Source organism: Phlebotomus argentipes, unplaced genomic scaffold, assembly GCF_947086385.1.
Source record: "Phlebotomus argentipes unplaced genomic scaffold, Phlebotomus argentipes genome assembly contig_5, whole genome shotgun sequence".
Taxonomy (NCBI): domain Eukaryota; kingdom Metazoa; phylum Arthropoda; class Insecta; order Diptera; family Psychodidae; genus Phlebotomus; species Phlebotomus argentipes.
This window is the reverse complement of record NW_026776165.1, coordinates 6,613,547-6,634,801: the sequence shown is the minus strand read 5'-3', so window position 1 is coordinate 6,634,801 and position 21,255 is coordinate 6,613,547. Positions and strand designations below refer to the sequence as shown.

Below are 21,255 nucleotides of genomic sequence, written 5' to 3'. Positions count from 1 at the left end.
GCGACAGAAATTCCTCCAGCTCTTCAACCTGTTGTTTCATTGCACAAACGGAAACACAATCATTTTTCAGCCACTATTTTCATGAGTTCTCGTAGTGGGGAAAAAAGAACGCGAGCGAGAGAGAAGCCTTGCGTGGGCTTCGCGTCTCTTCTCTCACTCACTTGCCTATTTGAGGTCAACATGTGCGTATTTGTCAGCAGTTCTCATTTACTCGCCCTTTCCTGACTGGCTAAAGTAGTTCACAAACTCACCTGGCTAAGGCATTTGACCCCAATTGCCGGCGTCCAGAACTGCAAAAGTGAGAGAGAAAAGCATTAACTCAATTTCACTGGCTCTTAGGGTTGACTTTTTAGAAAGCATCACTCAGCAATTGAGCAATTCCACCACCGGTGAAGAGATGTTTACAAATCGTCAGCGTGTAATTTACCATTGAATGAAAGTGAATTTCAATTTTTCATAACCGCCCAAAAAGAAAAGCATTCATCTGATGTGAATTAGCTAAATTGGATTTCGCGTGAATATCATTTTGCTCCGCTCAAGAGAGCTGAAGAAATCATCGCGGTTTCAAGTTCACACTTAAATTGAACTCATTTTTCATGCCTTTTCCAGAGAAGAAGAAAAAAACTGTGGATAAGCACGAGGCTGTATTTTATAGCGTCATCTTGTGCTGATTACATATCTGTTACCGTTTAGGCGCTTCAGACACGACGACAAACGGTCGGACGGACGACAAATAAATGAAAATTTGATTTTGGCGTCTACTGAAGACATTCAACATGGAAATCTCAACAAATGAAAGACTAAAGACTTGCCCAAAGACTGTCAGTGTGGAAGTGTGATGACGAAATCAGTGAATTGGCGAAGCAAAGAGCCTCTCACAACTGGATGGAATATATTTTCAATGTATGACTTGAAGTGCTCTTAAGCTCTTGAGCCAAAGTGTTTGTTCTTGTAATTGTCCAGCACGCGTTAATTTGTGGTTTACACTTTTTTCACTGCCGCTATGATGTCAGAGAAAAAGAGAGAGTGCGTGTCGATAATCTTCAGCAAAGATCGTGGAGAGAAAATTGCTGTTATTACAAGAAAAGTTTGGCAATTCAGCTAAAGGAAAGATATACTGTAATTTTGTACTCCTACACAAGAAATCAGTTTATCCAGTATAATATAGTTGAAATGGTAAGTCAAAGTCATCTTGTTTGTTTTCACCACTGAAGCAATTGAAGGGAAAAAAACCCCATGAATTTTAATCCTATTTACACTTTAAGTCTCTCTCTCGAGACTCATTTGCAAGCTTTCAACTTGTGCCAAAAGAATGCCAAATTTGAGGTCCATTTTCCAGGTGAGCATGAAAATAATCTAATCAGGCGACATTAATCTAAAACCAGTATTTACTTCTCAGCACTCGCGTCTCCTGTTCAGTATTTTTGTCCCACTGATAAGACTGATAGCAAATAGCAAAATTACACAATGGATCTTCCCATTCGCGAGCTGTGCAGTGAGTCACAAGCGCGTTCTCTTCAAAAAATGAGACTCACGAGAATTGAGAACACACCAAGGGGGAGATAATTGATTGGAAGTGGTGTACAAGTCAGTGGAGGAGCGCAAAAGTGCCAGAAAGTGATTTTAACTATCAAATCATTGAAGATTTCAAGCATTTACTTACAAATATTTTTTAAATTCAATATGAATATTGTGTGAAATATGTATTGTAAAGCATAGCGCTGAATTTTCTGTACACTTTTTAACTGTATTTTCTCCCCCTTGGCACAGACGTCGTGGGCGCGAAGATCATGGAGGTAAAGAAGAAATTCCAGAGCGAAGAAATACCACCGGTTTACGGCTTAACGGTCACCGTGTGGCCGATGGTGTGTCGAAAAGCACGGTGGAATTTCAATGGGAGTTGCAAATTGAAATTCCAGCAAAGACACAAGCACGGCCATTGATAAAAGACGCCTCTTGAGTCTTGAGATGGCATTTTTCAAGTACACAGAAGCACACACGCGGATCATGGCAGCGGAAAAGTCATCAGGCTGTTCAGCATTGTCTCGACGGAAAAGAAGTGTTGATGATTTTGTCCGAATGGCGCGAGTTTAAACAATCACACAACAATGTACAATTCATGCTGATTCAATGTGCCACAATTAAATTAATTGAACCATTCTTAACCTTGTGACTCTCCCAATAAAATTCCGCTATAGATTTATTATCTCTGTGTCTGACGGTAAAATCATATCATCGCATATAATTGATACATTGCAAGAAAGTGAAAAGAAGCAGAAAAATATCTTAGCTGAAAAAATATACAAGAAAACTTTCCATTCGGTGATGATGTGAGAAAAATTGCAGAATAATTCAGTATCACAATCTTGAACTGTTAAATATTTGAGGAATTTTTGCATGATGCATGACTCATTTTGCCGACTTGGCGGCTTTTACGCGATGGAATTACACTCTTTTATTGCACAAAAGAGTCACCATTAATGTCCAATTCTCTCACATCATCCACAATGCAACATCCACTGAATTGCACAATTCCCAACAACAACTACAACTTCAGCAACGAACCTTTGCATACTTTACAATCATGCAAACAATCCGACAATCACTGCGGATGATAAATTAACACGTTGTGCAGATGAGGGAAAACATGACAAGAAACATATGGAAATATTTCTACCACTTTTTCCACACACAAGAGAACGGTCAAAGAAAACCGAGCACTTCCACTGTACGCCCAAAATACAAAATGCCCCAAAATCGACTGAAAAAGGGTTGAGGGAGGCGAAATATTACGAAATGTGGTGATTTTTTTTTTTGAAAATCGACGTATCAACATGCGGTTTGCACAAAGATCCCCACCGCTTCGCCCACCATTTTGAACATGACAAGAACACATTTTACTCATTTTCTCAACCCCTATAAGGCGGATTTGCTCAAAATTTTAGTATGGCATAGCTGGCACCAAGACCCTCCCAACAATACCCTACTACTAGTGATTTATCTAGAAGTCTTCTGTGTTTTGCCTTAAATCGAGTTTTTCACTATCTCTGTGACGTCTTCGAAGATTAAGATGCTTTTTGCACAATGTCATCGTGTTTTTCGCCACTTCCTAATGCCATAAATAGCACATTTCTAATTTAATTAACTCTCACCGTCAACTAAATGCTCTGGCAGACATTTTAAAGCGAAGCAACGTGAGTTTTTTCTTCATGGTCGATGAGAGAAAAAGTCAATCGACATCTCTCGCATGCAAATTTGACGAGGGAAAAATGACAAGTGTCTTTACTGAAATAATTGTGGGAAGTTGTATTTATAGGAAGTGACTAATGAATCTTTTAAGAGATCTCTTATTTAGGAAGTCTAATTGCTGTCAATGTCAAAGAGAATTTATTTTATTCTGTGAAGCAGAGAAATCCCACGATCTTCATGGATTGTCAAGCCAATCAATTTGGAGAGATAAAAAGGGTGTTTGTTGCTCTTTTCAAAATCACAATCGCAAAATCCCATTTAATAAAAAAAAATCACCCACAAACACAAAAAGCAAACATGCATGAAAATGAGCAAAATAGTAAGTTTGTGGTAAGAAATAAAAAATGCAATACAAACGTTTTATTCTTCTGATTGTAATACTTAATGAAGCTATAGTTGTCCATGTTAGGCCTGCGATTCTATTCACGCAAAAAGAAATAATGTGAATCCTTTTCTCGTGAGCACGCAGAGCTTTTCTGCGTGGAAATGCCAGTGGTTAAATGTTGGAAATGCAGCCAGAGGAAAAGAGATATTAGCACAGTCATGCAACAATTAGTCTCATCGCGATTTCAACCACACAAATTCTTCTCTTTTTTTCTCTACTCTCTGTCACACACAATTTCATATATATATATATATACATATACATATGAGAGAATGACTGTCTGGAAACGCACTGCGAATTACATCAGAGAATTATTTGGAGAATCGGAACATGGCAAAAGAGTCACAGAATCTCAACCAGATTGTATTTAGTTATTTGCCATGCTTGTTTTTCTCTCTGTCTTAATTATTACCAAATGCACAATTTTGCAATTTATGTCGCCCAGTTGGATAAAAAGAGACACACAATATAACAATCCTCGGGAATTTTGTACTCTAATGCACGCGTTTTCACAAAAATACACGATTTCCGGACGCCTTCAATTAGTCCAAAAAACATACAAACACGGTTTTTTTTTTCTTTCACATTTAACACTCTTCTTCGTTGCACACAAACGCCAAAACCACAATTTTTAAAATAATTTTTTTTTTCGTTAACTCTTCAGTGTTGTTTGGAAAAAAAACATCAGAGAAGCGAAATTCACAATTTTCACATGAATTACTTCAATAATTGCCTTCAGGAGGATTTTCACTAAATTGTTGTTGTTCGGTATTTTTTTTCCTTCGGAGAAACTCCCACAAGATTAATACTTTTTGTTTGGAATTCCAGACAGTTTGTCCTTTAGTTTATACACAGTTAACACATCCAGCAGCCTTTTTTGCCTCTTTTTCCCACAGTTAAATGCAATATTCGCTTCGTATCCGACGAAACGCAACGCTGCCCGACAACTGACTGACTTCGAGAGTGTTTTATGCGAATCTCCGGCGGCATTTCTCACTCTCTCACGAGGTTCTCTCTCTTTCTCTCTCTCACTCTCTGTCGGCCGACACGAAGCCAGACTGAGAATACCTGTTTTTGGAGAACTGAGAGCGAAACAGAGAGCGAAAAAGAGAGGGAAAAAGAGAGAGAGAGAGAGAGAGAGAAACGAAGTTAACTCATTCGCGACCAGACAGATATTATGATTTCAACAAGTTGAAGCATTTTCAAAATTATTTTACTAAAAAAAATCAAATTTTATTAATATCCTAGGTTATGTGATTGATTTAAAATAGATTCTGATGTTCAAATAACCCTCGAAATCATGAAATTTGTGTTTAAGTTGAGAATTTTTCTTTTTGTCTTGGCCGAATTGAGCATTTGTGTTTGAGAAACTTCAGATTGATAGAATTTTACGCAGGAAACAGTTTTGGAAGGTCATTATAACCTCAAAATGTAATTTCAATCGGAAAGTGAACAATTTCTTATGCTCAATATTAAATCTTTCTTTGTGTCGTGAATGGGTTAAAAGGCGATGATCAACGTTCACCTTCTTCAGTTGGTCAATTCCATACGAGCTCAAGAAAATCACCTTGTTTGTCTCTTCTCATTAATTTCACTGGGTGAATTAATTAGGGCAATTGCAACTCATTTCAATCACTTTCGCTTGGCGCTCATCAGAGAGCCAAGCAGAGTTTATAAAGTGTTAAACACAAGAACACAAGAAGCATTGCAAGAATTCTGCCTAAGAATGAACATTAATCAATGTCTTGTCAGACAGAATTCCACTCAAAGAATCTTTCTCCACAAAAAAACGCTGGCAAAAATGTGAGAGTGAAGTGAAAACTGCACACATTTTCCCTTTCCTTCGCAGAATGTCCGAGAAAAGCCAACGCGGCGCGATGTTTAATACAGTGTGAAAATGTGGAAATATATAGACTTGTAGTGTAGAGTGAAACGAACCTTTTCGAAACACAACAGTTGAAGATAATTTCCTTACACAAATCGCGTCTGACGGACAAGAAATCGACACGGAAAACTCTGCCAAACTTAATTTTTCACCCAGAGAAAAATTCCCACCGACCAAAAAGAGACTCAAAGTGGCACTTTGTGTAGTAATAGGCATATTATGGCGAGTGAAAGACTATTAATTAGTGAATATCCCAGTCAATAAAACCATGAGATGGCAGAAGTTGAGTGAAAATTCAAGTCATTCCATTGTTTTCTTTCGTGGTCGAAACCTTGATTTTGACTCTCTGGCTGTGAAATGGAAACCCAATAAGAGTGCAATTTGACTGACTGTGTGAAAAGTCTTTCTCACTGCCTAATTTCTCATGGAATGTTTAAAATCTGCATAAATTTTATGATGAACACACAAAGGGGGAGATATTTTGGCAATGGAGTGAAGAAATCTTAAGAAATTCAAAAGTTTAAAGCTTAGAAATTAATTAAAATAGCTTTTTTAGATGAAAAAATTTTTAAGATGCAAAAATTATAATACAGTTGAGGAAAATTTTCCGAATTTCTTCTTGCACGAAGATTTTAAGGCAAATATTTGCCCCTTGGATCGAAAAAAAGAGTGAAGAAGAAAAGAAACGGTGAGAAGTGATTAAAATAATTTCGTTGGAATCTCTGGAAAAGCATGATGAATTGATAATTCAGATTATTCTGTCTCACTAAATAAATTCTCATGGCAAAGCAGATGGAAATTTTGTTCAAAAGAAGTTGTTTTAGGGGGTGATTTTGTGCTGTGATAAGAAAGTGCAGTTAGGCAAGTTCATAAGGCATTAACATTGTCTTACTGTCTCATTGATCCCCAGCGACGAAAGGAGTTGCTGGCTTCTTGATTGCTGCAATCAATGGATGAACAACATTAGTTTCTTTCATTCTCTCTTCGCACTTGGGAAAGTGATAAAAAGCGCGCGCATTGCTGAGCATTTTGCATACCTTTTAGGCGCTCTGCGGAGACTCGAACGAGCCCAAGAATGTCGAGAGATGGCGTGATCCTCGCCTCTGGAGAGCAGAAGAAATCATTGATTAGTGCGCGCGCCAATCGTGCCAAGTGCAATTAATGATTGATAAATGGCTTAAGACTATCGTTAAGCCGGAAGGACTCGAGACTCACCCAGCGTGATTGGAAGACACGTGAGGTGTTAGCTCAAGATCAACTCCACCGCCATCGATCATCTCATTCTCGCCATAGCACTCAAAGGATTCGCCGTCTCCCTCCGACAGTGAAGAGCATTGGGACTTTGGGGCATCTGAAGGGGATCAAGAAAGAGGATCAGTTCCAAATTTATTGATTTTCCCCTCTAAAAACCACCCGCGATTTTATGCTCACAAACATCTTCCAGATCTCTTAAGATTGCTCATAACATTTCTCATAACGACCTCATTGTAGAAATTGTTCAACTCTTTGGAATGCAATGTTTAAAAGAATTTATGGGGTTATTTTTTTAGTTATTCTGGATATTTTCATCCTTAAACTCAACAAATTCACGTAACAGACTCACAATTCACTCATATCCACAATTCAGGTAGACTTACTGTCAATTTAGCCAAGTTATTAGCAACATAATTAGGGTGAAACTATAATAATTTGAGTCTTTTTATCTACTGCGGATCATCATTAGGAGTTACGCACAATTATTACGTCCCGAAAGGCACGTAATATAATTATTTCTCTAGTGTATTTGAGCGTTGAAGGAAATTTGCAAACTGAAAACACTTTGATCGCACAGAATCTCTAACTGTTGGCCCAAATTCCACCCAAAGACAGAGGAGAATTCTTAGTACCTGTGCTCGGGGAGCTCGATGACACGGGACTGGAGTCAACCTCATCACCAGTGACTGAGATTAGAAACGTTGGTCTCTGATGCTTCGTTGATTTCACAACACTTGGCGATGGAGACATCATCACAGAGATCTTATCTGAAAATACACATAGCGACAGAGAGAGAGAGGTGAATAAGTGGCTTTTCTTCTTGTTCTTAGGAAAGAATCTCTTCACAAGGGGGAGATAATAGACCTTAAGTCTGTACATCACTTCCAAACACTTCCGAATTTCCTTAAAACTTCTAGATTTTGAAATTTTTAGACTGTTTCCACGCTTTTTCACAAATTATATTGAATCTTTTAAGTTTTCATCCGATATTTCTGTAAGAATCAACTTAAAAACGCCATTTTTGGACATCTTTTCCAACCATAACCTAGAAAAAAGATTGTTATGATTGTTTCTTCATGAAAATGGAAGGAAATCCAAAGAAATGGGACAATTTGTCCGGTAAAAAAAGTAGTGAGGAAAGGAATATTGTAGGTTTTTCCAATACTGTCACTTCTGAAGTACTTCTGCATCTGTACACCACTTCTCACTGTATTATCTCCCCCTTGTCTCTCTTCATTGTATCAATCTTACAGTTAAAATGCAAGAATATGTACAAAACCCCCACGAGAATGAGCTTATTTATCACAATCTCCACGAGTATCTTCACATTGTGCTCCACCTCCTCCACCCACCGCAACACAGTGAAATTCGGGGCGCTTATCAGGTGCAACAGGTAGTCTTTCACGCGAAACCACACATGCCGAAAACCCTCCGTCACATCCTGCAGACTTTCCTCCATATGGAAAAAACACTTGTGAATCCCGAAGCACTTCGATCAGCAACTTGTCCGAGGCACTCATAAAAATCAACTGCATTCTTCCACGTTAAAGAAATAAAACCTTTTCTTTCTCCTCAAACACACACACAAAGTCCATATATTAGTGGGTGAAGTGATTTGCAGCTGAAGAAATATTACTCGATATATCGCAATTTTGCCCATTGGAGTCAATGCGAAAGAAAGAAAAATTCCTCATGACCAAAAAGGGGGAAAAGCACGTATTTTATAATGACTATTAAGTGCTATTAAAGTGGCACAAACACACAAACACACAATTGACTGTAAGAAAAGAGAGAGAGAGCTTTGAGGAATTGCAGCGTCTTCGCAGAAGAGCCAAAAGCTCCACAATTGCGCAATGGAAGAGAGAGAAAAGGGGGAAATTATTTCATTACATTTGGCACATTTCAATCCTTTCTCAGTTCAAATGTATAAATATAGCCGCAAAAATGGAGACTTTGAAGCACAAAACGGGAAAATTTTGGCTGGAAATAATATTTTTGAGGTTATTATTGACTTTTGTACCTTTTTTCCAACTGAAATTTCATCAATTTAAAGATTTTTTAATACAAATCGCTCAACACTGTCACGATTAAGGATAATATCTCCAGTTTAAATATAAATTTTGTGATTTTGAAGGTTATTCAATTAATAACATAACCTAGAAAAGCAGTAAAATTTAGATTTCTAAGCAAAAGAAAATTTCAAAATGCGTAAATTTGTTGAAAAATAAGCCTTTGCAATGAAAACATTCAAGATATTGTATCACTTTCAACTTCATAACTCTTCCGGAAATGTTGTACACCGTCTCTGACCAGAACATCTGTCCCTTGGGAAGAAGTTGATGGAGAGAGGGAGAGAGAGAGAGAGATTCAGAACCATGGCAGGACTGAGAATGTGAAGGTGAACAAGAGATAAAGTGAGAAATGTTCCCACGAGACGAAAGTTTCGTGCAACGCGTTTGTATGCAAATTAGCAAAGTTTTCTCAGCAAATGCAAGAATTGTGCGTCTCTCTAAGGTCATTGATACAAAAGGTAATTGCATAATTTCCCATAAATAATAACCTGACATTCTCAATTGTGCCATTGCTTAGAGGGAGAGGAAAAGAGCAGCCGATATTTTCCATATTTACGCTTCGTGGGAAATTCAATAATGTCGCCTCTTTCACAATTATGCTTTCGAAGGGAGAACAAGGTTAAGTGAGTTCAGTCTGTTGACAAAGTCACGCCACCCTTTTCGACCCCATTCCCCTGGAAAGCTCTGCACGTGGAGGAATTCCAAAACATCGCGCGCGCGGGGTTTTGTTGAGTTGAGGACACAAGAACTGAGAAGACAGTGGCTGAACAGCGAGTCTATGTAGAATGAAAAAAAAGAGTAAAATATTAAATTTTATTGCCTTTCGTCGCAACATTTTTACCCTTGACAGAATATCTATAATAAACATTTACGGTTGACAAGTTCTTGAGAAAGCACGATATTTAGCTTATCTTTTGCTCGCATTCTGAGATGTTTTTGCGCACAGAGTTTTTTTTTCTTCTTTTAAACAAGACGTTATTAAAATTATCAAGGGGCAGATATTGCGCTCAGAAGTGATGTACAACTTCACGGAAGTGATTAGGAATTGGAAGTGACGAAATATTTCGAATATTTGCATAGCAAAAGCTTCTGTTTTAACAAATTTAGGCATTTTCTAAATTATTTTGCATAGAAAAATTAATTTTATTGCTTTTCTAGGTTATGTGATTAATTCAAAACACAAGTGTTAAAAATTCTGCACAGAAACTGTGCAGAAGTATCAGAAAGTATTGTAATATTTCCATCCATTCATGCTACATTTAATTGATGCAACATCGGTTTTCACAATTAAACACGGATTTCTGCAATTCACTGGCTACTCATTAGCCTTTCCCGAGTGATTTTAACAGCGAAACCGTACAACAAACCAATTACATAAACGCACCAAGAAGTGCTGAGTGATCGAGGGCGTTTTGCGATAAAACTTCTTGCTTTGGTGATAATAAAAAGTGGGTGTTATTGAAGCGATGATTGTCAATCACCATGAAAATTTCACGCCTCTGTCGCGATAACGACTTGTATTGGTTTCCGCGTGGCTTGAGGAGTTAAGAGAGATTTCTTTTGCTGACTCCAAGAGGGAGATATTGTGGCCAGAAGCACTTCCAATTTGTAGTTTGAGAATTTGCTATTTAATAAGTGTTTATTGCAGTGAAACAAGTCAAATTTCTCATCAATTTATCTTCTGGTCTGCATTTTGATATGATTTTCGAGGTTATGTGACTCTTTTGACACTAAATATCATCCTGAAATAGGAATTTTTGCACTGAAAATGAAATATTTCCATTTATTAATAATATTGTGCATTTTTTCGCAATGAAAATAGTAATTTTGAAATCTGAGTGTGGAAAAATAGCGTTAAAGTCAAACATAACCTCAATTTTTTTTCTTATTTTGATCGTTCTAAATTGGGACCCCTCAAAAACACTCAGTATTATTCAGAAATCATGGTAAGAAAATGTAAAATGTTGGTCCGATCTAAGCCATATTATCTCCCCCTTGGCTGAATCTGAAAGTGATTTTTCCTGCCAATAATACACATATAAAATAATCAAGTTCATTGAAGCGCAATTCCCTCCTTTTGGTGTTTGTCTTTCACTTTGTATTTTCCATCAAACTCTTCATCATCTTTTCCCCAGACGTTGCAGAAATTACGATTTGTACATATTTCTCAAGCATCAGTGTGATTGAGACAGCCTTCTTGTGTCTGAGGTGGAGGAAATTGAGAAAGACAAGCAGAAAATGAGTCATCTTGTGTGCTTAATACCGTGTATCTTCACTTTCGTGACATCTTATTCTCTCTCTTCTCAAGAATCCAACACACAAATAATCGAAAATCATATTGTGAGTTTTGTAAAATTTATCATTGTTGTTGTGGTGATGAAAAACTAAAACACTCGTCAAGGTGATTTTGCCACACATTCACTTCTTTCACTTCTCTCCACTTCTTTTTCCCATCTTTTCCTTTGTCGCACACAAACACAATCTCTTTTGCAAAAGTATAACCCAATTTTTCATGCAATTGAAGAAGCAGAAAATTGAAAAAGAAGAGGGAAAAAACGAATCTTCATCATAATAATAATATCAATTTCCACGGCAAGAGAGAAAATATCACACAACTCACAATTCTGTGGACAATTTCGCATCTTTCATTGTTCAATTTATCTCAGTGATGCGACAAGGGGGAGATAATATACGTTGAATCTCTTCACCACTTCTTGACACTTCAGCCATTTGTATGAAGACACTTGTAAACACAGGTAAGAAAAAATTAGATTATGTTGCACTTTTACACCATTTTTCGTTACTCAGCTTCAGAAAAATATATTAAAATTCATTTATGGACAAAAATACATTTCTATCGGTAATAATAAACAATAGAAAATTAAAGAAATGAACCACTAAACATTTCCTAATACTTCTGCTAAATCATACACCACTTCTGAGTACATTATTTCTCCCTTGTGATGCGATTTTCGACCTTTTAAGGAAAAAGAAATCAATTTTCAAATGTTAACAGTATTTTCTTCACAAAAAGCCTGGGAAATCCCGCATTTCCAATTACTCAGCAAAAAGTCCATCTTTTGAGGTTCAATAAGATGTGGAAATTCTTAAAATATTTCTCACATGGAAGTAATTTACGCTACATGAGTAATAATTGAGAAAATAGAGACTCTTTCAGGCTGGTTAAACAATAACTTCCTCACGACTGTTTACAATCACCCTCCTTTTCATTGCAAATAGATCAATATTTTCCCATCAAACATGTCGCATTTGCTGTGTGTTCCATTCAGAACTATTCTCTGATTATTGATTATTGTGTCGGCGATGTAGAAAAAGCAGCCATGAAGAGAATTGGAGCACTTGGCGGCTCTCCGTGCGCCTATTTCTCTGTCTCTGCACAAGAACTTTAACCCTCTCGTCAGTTAAATTTCACATGAATTTTCAAAATTTTGATAATAACTGTCAATCGCAGATGAAAGGAAATAAATTTCTCAATTTAAAAGGTAATTTTTCATCCAAAAATATAGCCAATAATGTAAAATTTTACATACATTTCCAAAATTTCAGCATCTAATATCATTTGTCACTGTAAAAGTGCAAAAAAGTAAAAAATTGCATTTTCTAAGTTCAAAAATGACCATAACAAATTTTCTGCTGAAAAATCGTTTTACGACATTTTGTGTTCACAAATTTCTCATCACGAAAGGGTTAAAGTGAATTCAATGAACTTTTAGATGTGACAATCAATTGATTTTTTTCTCTCTGATTGCTTTCATTCGAGTGAAAGTGAAAAATATGCGATTTCTTGCCATTTTTTCTCTCCCCTCCACAAAAATTTTGCCTTCGCAGTGAATAAATCAGGAAAATCGCTCCCATAAATAACTGTCTCGCAAGTCTCACAAGGAAAGTTCAGATAAAGCTTTCATCCCCTGGAATATGTCCAACTGCGAAGACCAATTGAGAGTGAATATAAATTAGTATGGCGAGATGTGGACAATCGATAGCGGTGGATGAGTTTATTCATGAGGCGCCGATTCGCTTCACAACTGGGTTGCCACCCTCAAAAGCTCCCCACATTTGTCCTCAAACTTCCCTAACCTAGGATAATGACGTTTTTCCCATGCAGACGATTGTAGAGATTCTTATCCACAAACACGCGTTCACAAATATGTCTATAAAATTATGTGTTTTTGTTGGTAAAAATGATGGAATAAAGTGTAATAACAAGTTGAGAATCTGTTGGACAGTCGGAAAATCCTTCACAAGTTCATCCAATAGAAAAAGGAAATGAAGATGGTGCGTTCTTGAATGTCAGTAGAAAAACCATCAATTTGTTATGGAATTTCCAGCGGAAGTTTAGTTTATCGTCTCATTTTCCAAACATAACTTCCATCACGTATTTGATATTTAAGCTCTCAAACACAGTTCAGGTCAAGACGAGGGGACGATAATACAGTCAGAAGTGGTGTACAGCTCAACGAAAGTATTATAAGAAGCGGAAGTGTTGGAAAACTTACAGTATTCCTTTTCTGGGTCTTTCTTTTACTTACAAACCGGAAAAAATACCCAAAAAAAAAAGAGTATTAAAGTGATGAAAACAGTCTAAAACTTGATCTAATAATTTTCAAGTGGTGTACAAATTTAAGGCATTCTATCTTCCCTTTGGGTCAAGAGACATATGATATTGTTTTGTACACTTTGACACATAATATGTGTTGATAGAATTTCTCTTTTGTCCCACACAACGTCAAACATCTGCCGGATTTTCCTGTTTACACTCGAGCAACTTGTAAATTCCTTTCTCACCGTCTGTTTTGTCACTTGAGGATATTTTTCTTGGAAGTCAAACACTCAAATTTCGCACGAAGGAGTCAAATAAATCACCTTCAATGTGCTTCCCTTGAATCATTTTTATTTTATGATGTTTTTTTGGCATAATATAATGCCAAAAAAATAACTCATTGTGTTGTACAATTAATGTGAGGAAGAGTAGTTGTTGAAGCATATTGGGAAAACATTTAAGTGTTGCACATGAGGAAGAAGGAAAGAAATAATTTGCGGTTCATTGAAGAGTTTTTCTCTAATTAATTTGTTACTTTTTCCATGTCGATATATATTTTTTCATTATATCTTTCTACGAGGGGGAAATATTATGGTCGATATTTTCTTATTGTTATTTTTCTAGGTTATGTTATGTTATTTAAGATCAAATTTGTCTTCGGAATAACATCGGAATAACAATTTAAAAATATTAACTGGAAACTGTTGAAAAAAAGGCGTCAAATCATCACAATTTTAACGAGACTTCACGAATACTATTTCCCCCTTGGCTTTGCACACTTGGAAGAAGAGAGCTGAGACAAAATTACGCTCTTTTGAGTCTCTTGTGTTGTGAAACTGTGACGATTTTGTCACGTGCTTGAGAAATAAAATTAATTTCTCTCTATGTTAGAGATATTCAAGAGGACTAAAAATAGCTGTTAATAGTAGTTCGACACATGAGGACAATCGTGAAGGAGTTTTATGAGTCGCTGGGGAAATTATTGAAAAGTGCCAATGAAAATTGTCAGTTTTGGTGTTTGGAAGGAAATTCTTGGAAATATTATAGAATGTGGGTCACTTTAGTCAATCATAGAAGCGAAACTTTCTTTACCCACACGTTTTGTTATAGTGAAAAAAGAATACAAATTCACATTTTCTCTCTTTATCCCATTTTTCCACCTATTATTTACACAATAAAATGCACTCACACACAATTGTGTGATAAAAATCTTAGAGTTTGTGGCATAGAAAGTGCATGGAAATCACCTGAAATTCACCTTCGGAACTCTCTTTGCTCGCTATTTCCAATCCTCAATCCACTGATTTGTTGGCCACCGGAGAAAAACACTCTCGACTCTATATAAAAGTTCAACTCTAACTCGTTATGTCTCTGTTTTCTTCTCTCTCTCTCTCTCTCACTTGCGGCACTAAAACTTCTTTTTGTGCACTCTCTCTCCGCCAAGCAGAAAACCAACTTCAACACGTAACACAATTCGCTATTTTCGCTGGATTATTTCACCACAAAAAAAAAAGAAAATCACAAACATCCAACACTGAATCCAGAATCCAACATCTCACGATTGAGAACAGACGAAAAGTCCTCCTGAGACCGTCACACCACCTGCTGAAGAGCTGCAGCGTTGTCGAGGAAGTACAGAAATACTGTGTTGGGGAATATTTAGAAGAGCAGCGCAGGCAAATGTCGAGAGAGCGACGGCGAAGCAACGTGACCCACCGCAGCAGACACTCAATGAACTGACTTGGGGATTTCTGTCTCACTCTCAGCTCAGACACACCGCGACTGTGAGTGACTGTGTGGGAAAATGTTGAGGCAGCAAACACTCAAGGGGGAGACAATGCAGTTGGCGATGGTGTACAGAAGATTTAAGAGTTGGAAGCAATGAAATAGTTGCAATATTCACTTCTTAAATGGGTTTTCATTCAGAATTTACAAAGAATTTCATGAATTTCGGCCAATCAACCTGATTTTAAATTACAATATTTCTTAGTTTTTATTATTTTTAAATATTTCATGGCGTCAAGATGGCGCACATAAGGATATTTTTTAGGTTATGCTCAACTAATTACTCTCTTAAGTCCTTATATTGTCCCTCTTCCTCCTTTCTTCTCATAGATATTTACATCAAGAATCGAAAAGACTGATATTTCGCAACGTCACGTGTCTTGTCTTAAGACCCAGTCACAATTTGACGGTGTAATAAACGAAAATCCCGTGTAATAAATAAAATTAAGTGACTATAATCACTAAATAATAACTAAGAGGACACAAATCTTGCGCCTGAATTTGAATTATTTCAAAAACTCCTGAATATATACAGAAAGTACTGAAAATCTTATGAATTCAACATGGAAATTGCGGTGTACATATTTCAGCTGAAATTTCTTTCCGTTGCAAATACACAAGAAAAGGTGTGTTCAATTGAAAGGCATACGAAAACAACACATTCTCAAACTCATGGAAACGGAACTCTCTGTCGTGCAAGTCGCCGAGAGAGAGAGAGAGAGAAGCGAATGGGATTCTGGTCGAGGTCTCTCGACTGTGACTCCATCAGTGCATTTTAGGCAGTTCTGCCCACATGAAAAACCACAAGAAATCACTCAAAGATCACCAAAAAAGTCCATGAAACCCAATGAAAAAAGGACCTGTAATTGAGAGTATTGTTTTGGGAATTTAATAAAAAGCTGTTTGGTCGAAAATTCAGTCTTTTTCCTCAAAAAGAATCAACTCAACACTGCAAGAACTGGTTTTCCTACATCTAATCATCGCGAAGAGGCCAAGAATCAACAATTGCACGACTTAAGACGTTCCCAACTCCGTTCCTGTGCGCTTTTTCATCGCCACTCTTCGTGGTTTTCTTGCCTGCGCGTGTGTTTGTGTGATGGCCATTGAGGTAATTCAGCCACAGCGCGAACAGGTAGTGAGTCAGGCGAGCAAATGTCAGAGAAAGATCCCATTGGAATGCAGCTTGCAGGCAGAAAAAGACGAACATCGTGTGCGCAAGAATATTCTCTCTTGACCTGTGCGTGAAATTTGTTCTTCTTCATCATCATGTTTCATGGTGAATTTTCCGCAGAAATTGCATATATTTTGCAAACTTTACAAGCGAAATATTTATGAATGTTCAGCAATAAAATCAATATGTACAAATTTATGCAATCATTAACTTAAGAGTGATTTTTTCTTCAATAGAATCTTATTTTTATGGATTATGCAAAATCATGAGATGATCAGGAAGATCAAGAACGCAAAATAAGACAATCGAGAAAATAAAGAAAACTGAGATATGTGCTAAGAAAAACCGTTGAATACCTCTACATCCAAGGGGGATATAATATGATCGATTCTTCTATGTCGAAAAGTTCTATTAAAAAAGTTCTTAGTTAGTTTCCCGTTGATTCTCAGTGATAAAACAATAAATTAAATTCCGTTTAAGTCAAACATAGGTCATATAAAAGACACGTAATTTATTAGCGACTGCCAAATTCTTTATTGACCATTTTTATATGAGATATATGTAATAGAAGATACGCTTCATCAACGCAAATTTACTTATTATTAACCGAGTTCCTAATAGAGGGATTTACATGTAGGATAAAAGTGCGGATCTGCATGGGTTCTAAAGTGATGTTCCACTTTGTGATGTCATCTGGAAGCCTTTGAGCCGGATTAAATTGGAGCTCCTCGGCCGCTGTTTGACGCTTCTTCTTCCCAAAGACAGAAGCATTGTCAGACTCTTGATCAGGCTTGAACGTGAATCGACTTTCGATATTCTCCTGAAGACGTTGATTACCAGCCAGTGTCATTTCCTCAATATTGTTGATATCGAAGTTCAATCCAAAGACGTCCTTGAAGTTGAAGGTGACACTCTTGGAATATTCCGGATCGTCTGTGTGCTCAAGGATGTGTTCGAAGCGCACGAGGAAGCTTTGCTCATCCCAGGGCTCAAGAGTCAGGAGCTTCACATTTTGAGGCAGAGACAGAGTCATGCCGGACCAGAGATGGCTGGAGATCTTACGCCAGTCTTCGTACTCATAGGAGGATGCGTCACTGAAGAAGAGCCAGGGCGAGAGGAGCTTCTCAGCCTGCAGAAAGCGCTCTCGTGCCGCCATAGTCGGAACACTGTCCAGTTTCCCGAAGAGCAGGAAGTGCTTTCCTCTGATGGGATTAGGATCATTGAGAGGTTCACCTACGCCAAAAGCGTCATCATGAAGCAACCGACGATGCACCATTAACTCAACTGCGCCATCTTGAAGACTACTGCCACCCTGAGCGCGATCCGTGAGGACGGAAAGTCTCTTCTCTAGATCCTCAATTGCAATATTCGTTGTTACAGGATAGTAGTTTCCAGATATCTTCTCTTGAAGCAGCAAATTCCACGTTTCCCTTTGATTTCTCACGCGACGTATCATTTCGCGGCCATTGGAGTCCGTATAGAATGTCCTAGAGCTCGCAATGTCAGACACAAAACGCGAGACAATCTCCTTCCCAATTCTATCTTTAACCGGAATTGTGTTGATCAACCATTCAAATTCTACGTGGTTGTAGTCTCGATAGACCCTAACAATCTGACTAACCCAGTCGTTAAAGATCTGATGCACCTCCTCAACTAGCGGACCTTTGATCACCTTAACGCTCACCTGCTTCGCTACGAGACGCTCAGAACTCTTCGGTTTGAAGACATAGGCTCCTGAGTTACGATTACCCGCCATCCCATTGCCTCTGTCGGCTCCTTCGTAGTAGAAGAAGTTCTGACTCAGTTTGTGCTTAGATCCGTCTGCCAAGGAAATGCTGCTTACGAGTCCTTCTGCGTCAAACACAACACTTAAGTACTTATTCCCAATTGTAACCACATCACTGTCTTTAGGCGACTCCTGAAGTCCATCTGAACTTATCTGATCAAATGCAATCTTCGGAGAATCACTAGATTCTTCATGCGAAGGAGTGCGAACGATAAAGAAGGATTTGTAGCCCACTGGCGGGATTTCTGTTGCCAAGAACACCAATTCACAGCCACTTCCTTGCTCAGGATGCAAAGCCGTGACTTGCGGCGGCACAGAAACAATTTGATGTGAAATTGTAACTGATCTGTGATCAATTACTTCGTAAGAATAGTTTTCATTAACAGGAATTCTGACGTAGTGACTCGTTGATTGCGCCAAAGCGTTGTAAACTGTCACCATGAACTTCTGCTTGGTTTCGGAGATTTCACAGTGCGAAACATTGAGCAGAAGACAGCTATCAAAGTCAAACGTATCTCCTTTCGATAGCTGATTCAGGACGATTTTCGCTGAATCAGAACATTTGTTCAAAGCTGAGGAAATCTTGACTGTATAGTCCTTAGTAACGTGCTCCTTGGATGTTCCTGTGACAGCATCGTGATGCTGCAAGATGCCCATGACTTCACTGAAGTAGTCCAAGTGTGATTTTAAGGATTTCTCAGATTTCTCCGCTGCAAATGTCGTCAATTGCTTGCAAATCTGAAGAAAGTTATTTCCAATTCTCTCTAGACGCTTCAAGGCTGGCTTGGATGTGTAATATCCAGTCCAGAAGGAGTGAAGATCAGAAGCATAAGGAATGAAGTCATCAGTCTTCGTAGGCCAAGTTATCTGAGCATCGTGAAGGGATTTAAGATAGCAACTTGGAGTTGAGTAAACCAAATTGAAATCCGATCCATTCTTCTGCGCTTCATTAGCGTATCTAGAATATACCAAGAATAGACGGTTTGGAACGTAGTTTGAAATGAAAAGGACGTGATAAGCAAACGCTTATTGGTGACAACTAAAAATCTGATCAACCCGGCAAACCCTGTTTTAATAGAATAATTTCAAACCACCATAACTCCGGTTTTAAAAGAAAACCGCGCTACAAGTCCATTTACAAGCGACAGACGGACGGACGGACGGTCAGATTTCGCCATATTTGCAAGCCACATGATCGCAGGATCAAGACTGTCGTGAATCTGTGAGTTTGGCATGAAACTTAGTTACCTGATGAGTTTGTCTAGATTCTTAAAGTACACATTGGCGTCCATGTAAGTGAAATCCCCTCCGCTCGTGATAATGATGTTTCTTGTACGATAACTCCGGGATTGTTGTGAAACGTATTTGAAGAATGAATCCAGCTGAATGTAACGATGATTAGTGATCTAGAAACTCACTTGCTGTGCACGATAAACTTACTCTTCTATCGATATTGTAGTCCTGACTGTCAGGATCATCTATCATTGGTTCATCTGAGCACAGAATGTCAAAGCAAAAGCCAGGCGGTGGGCCATAATTATTGTACAAAACGCCAGTGAAGAGATCAGAAGCCGCTCCTAAATTTGCACTTCCTCTCCAAATCATCTCCGCCTCCTTCTTCTGCAGTCTCTGTGTCTTGTCTGCACACGGAGGAGACACATAGTCAGACATTGGCTGTATTGTAAAAATTACATGAGTCTTATTAATGGTAATTTGCAATTTACCTTGATAATCCAGACGCCCGAAGAACATCCCATCAAAGCCCATTTGAGCGAAAAGCGATGCCATTTCTCGAGTATGGCCAAAAGGATCAATTTGCCAGCCGACGCGTGGACGTGCACATTGTCCAAAGGTGTCATTCAATCGTCTGCGAAGATAGAAATCATCTACAAACTGCTGAAATCTCAACAGCAAAGTGTAAAAGTGCAGGTTCTTACTTCAATCCATATGTGAACTGATCTATGACGGATTGGTAGTGGACAATAGCCTCATCATTCATACTCCAAGCGCCCCCAATGAACTCCAGGCGACCCTCTTCCACCAGTTGCTTCACCTTATCTCGCAGATCCGACGTCTGCTCGCGCCACCACTTGAAAAAGAACGCCGACTCCACGTAAATGAAGCGACGTTCGGGATCAGCGAGCAGAGCTTGCACAACAGTGTCCAGGATGTACTGCACGCCGGCCTTCTGGATGTTGCTGCGACTCCCATAGTAGTACTGATCCACAGTCTTGAGCCATCCCACGTCGTCGTGCGTGTGCGGCACGATGTGAACGTTGATTCTCGAGGGATCGAGCTTGGGACAGCTCTGCAAAGCACGCACAATTCAGTCAAGATCAACCAAGACTCTAAATTCTCCAACTGAACCTACATCATAGCCGCACTGAGGCGTCCGAGATCGGCCGCTGGAAAACGCCACGGAAACACAGATCACTGTAGTCAGACACAGAAGCAGTGGAAGAACTTTCATGTTGAGCAGTTGAATCGCCGTCCAAACAGTCGAAGTGTACAGCAACAACTGAAGAAAATCCATTTTGGAGCCACTTATAATCCAGAGAATGGCAAATTCATCCAAAGTGTCCACAAAGTCCCGTTTTCGTCTTTATCAAACAACTTAAGAACGGCATTTTCCCCATTTTCCACGAAATCTACTCATTAATCCATAATCTGTAATCATTATTCGAAAATTTGTAATCTCTATGAATTCGTATAAAGCAAAATCTCTTGAATTAAATGTACGTTGACCATTTATTCTAATTTTCTAAATAAAATATTTCGAAACTGATGATAATTCAAGTTAATTTGAATGTAGAATTGGTAAAACATACAATTTTGATAAGAAAAAATGTGGATAAGCACACGTTTCGCGCGTTCTTACTTATGGTATCCAGTTGGGATTAACAATTTTTCACTTCCATGGCCAACTGGATTTAGTAAGATGGAAAGAAAGCATGAAAATTTTCAAATGCAATATAAAATTCAACTTTTGAAATTCAAATTGTTATAACTCTGATTCTATGGCTTCGACAGATAAGTTTAACACCATTTTGGAAACGTCTCGATCTGGAGTATCGATATTAGATATTATCATTTTCTCATAATCTCAA

General features: G+C 38.2%; 2 protein-coding genes across 4 annotated transcripts in view; both read right to left on the bottom strand.

Annotated features, from left to right (window-relative positions):
* LOC132256591 (rab11 family-interacting protein 3) overlaps nt 1-15,165 on the bottom strand; it is a 29,077-nt gene extending 13,912 nt beyond the window's left edge. Inside the window, exons 1-6 of one of the 3 annotated variants that reach the window (XM_059753094.1) lie at nt 14,654-15,165; nt 7,406-7,540; nt 6,735-6,870; nt 6,557-6,622; nt 6,412-6,459; nt 252-290 (exon numbers count right to left, since the gene is read on the bottom strand). In XM_059753094.1, the coding sequence (XP_059609077.1) occupies nt 252-290; nt 6,412-6,459; nt 6,557-6,622; nt 6,735-6,870; nt 7,406-7,526 (410 nt within the window). In that variant the 5' untranslated portion in view covers nt 7,527-7,540; nt 14,654-15,165. Of the gene's footprint in view, nt 1-251; nt 291-3,606; nt 4,563-6,411; nt 6,460-6,556; nt 6,623-6,734; nt 6,871-7,405; nt 7,541-14,653 lie in introns of those variants that run through there. The other 2 variants (XM_059753087.1, XM_059753096.1) reach the window with 2 other exon arrangements.
* A 1,789-nt stretch (nt 15,166-16,954) lies between these two features.
* LOC132255890 (lysosomal alpha-mannosidase-like) lies at nt 16,955-20,681 on the bottom strand. Its single transcript, XM_059752062.1, has 6 exons — nt 20,520-20,681; nt 20,086-20,456; nt 19,873-20,015; nt 19,589-19,788; nt 19,397-19,530; nt 16,955-19,106 (listed from the first exon to the last, which is right to left on the bottom strand). Exons 1-6 carry the CDS (start codon nt 20,679-20,681, stop codon nt 16,955-16,957), a joined length of 3,162 nt encoding a protein of 1,053 aa, XP_059608045.1.
* Nucleotides 20,682-21,255: the final 574 nt, after the last annotated feature.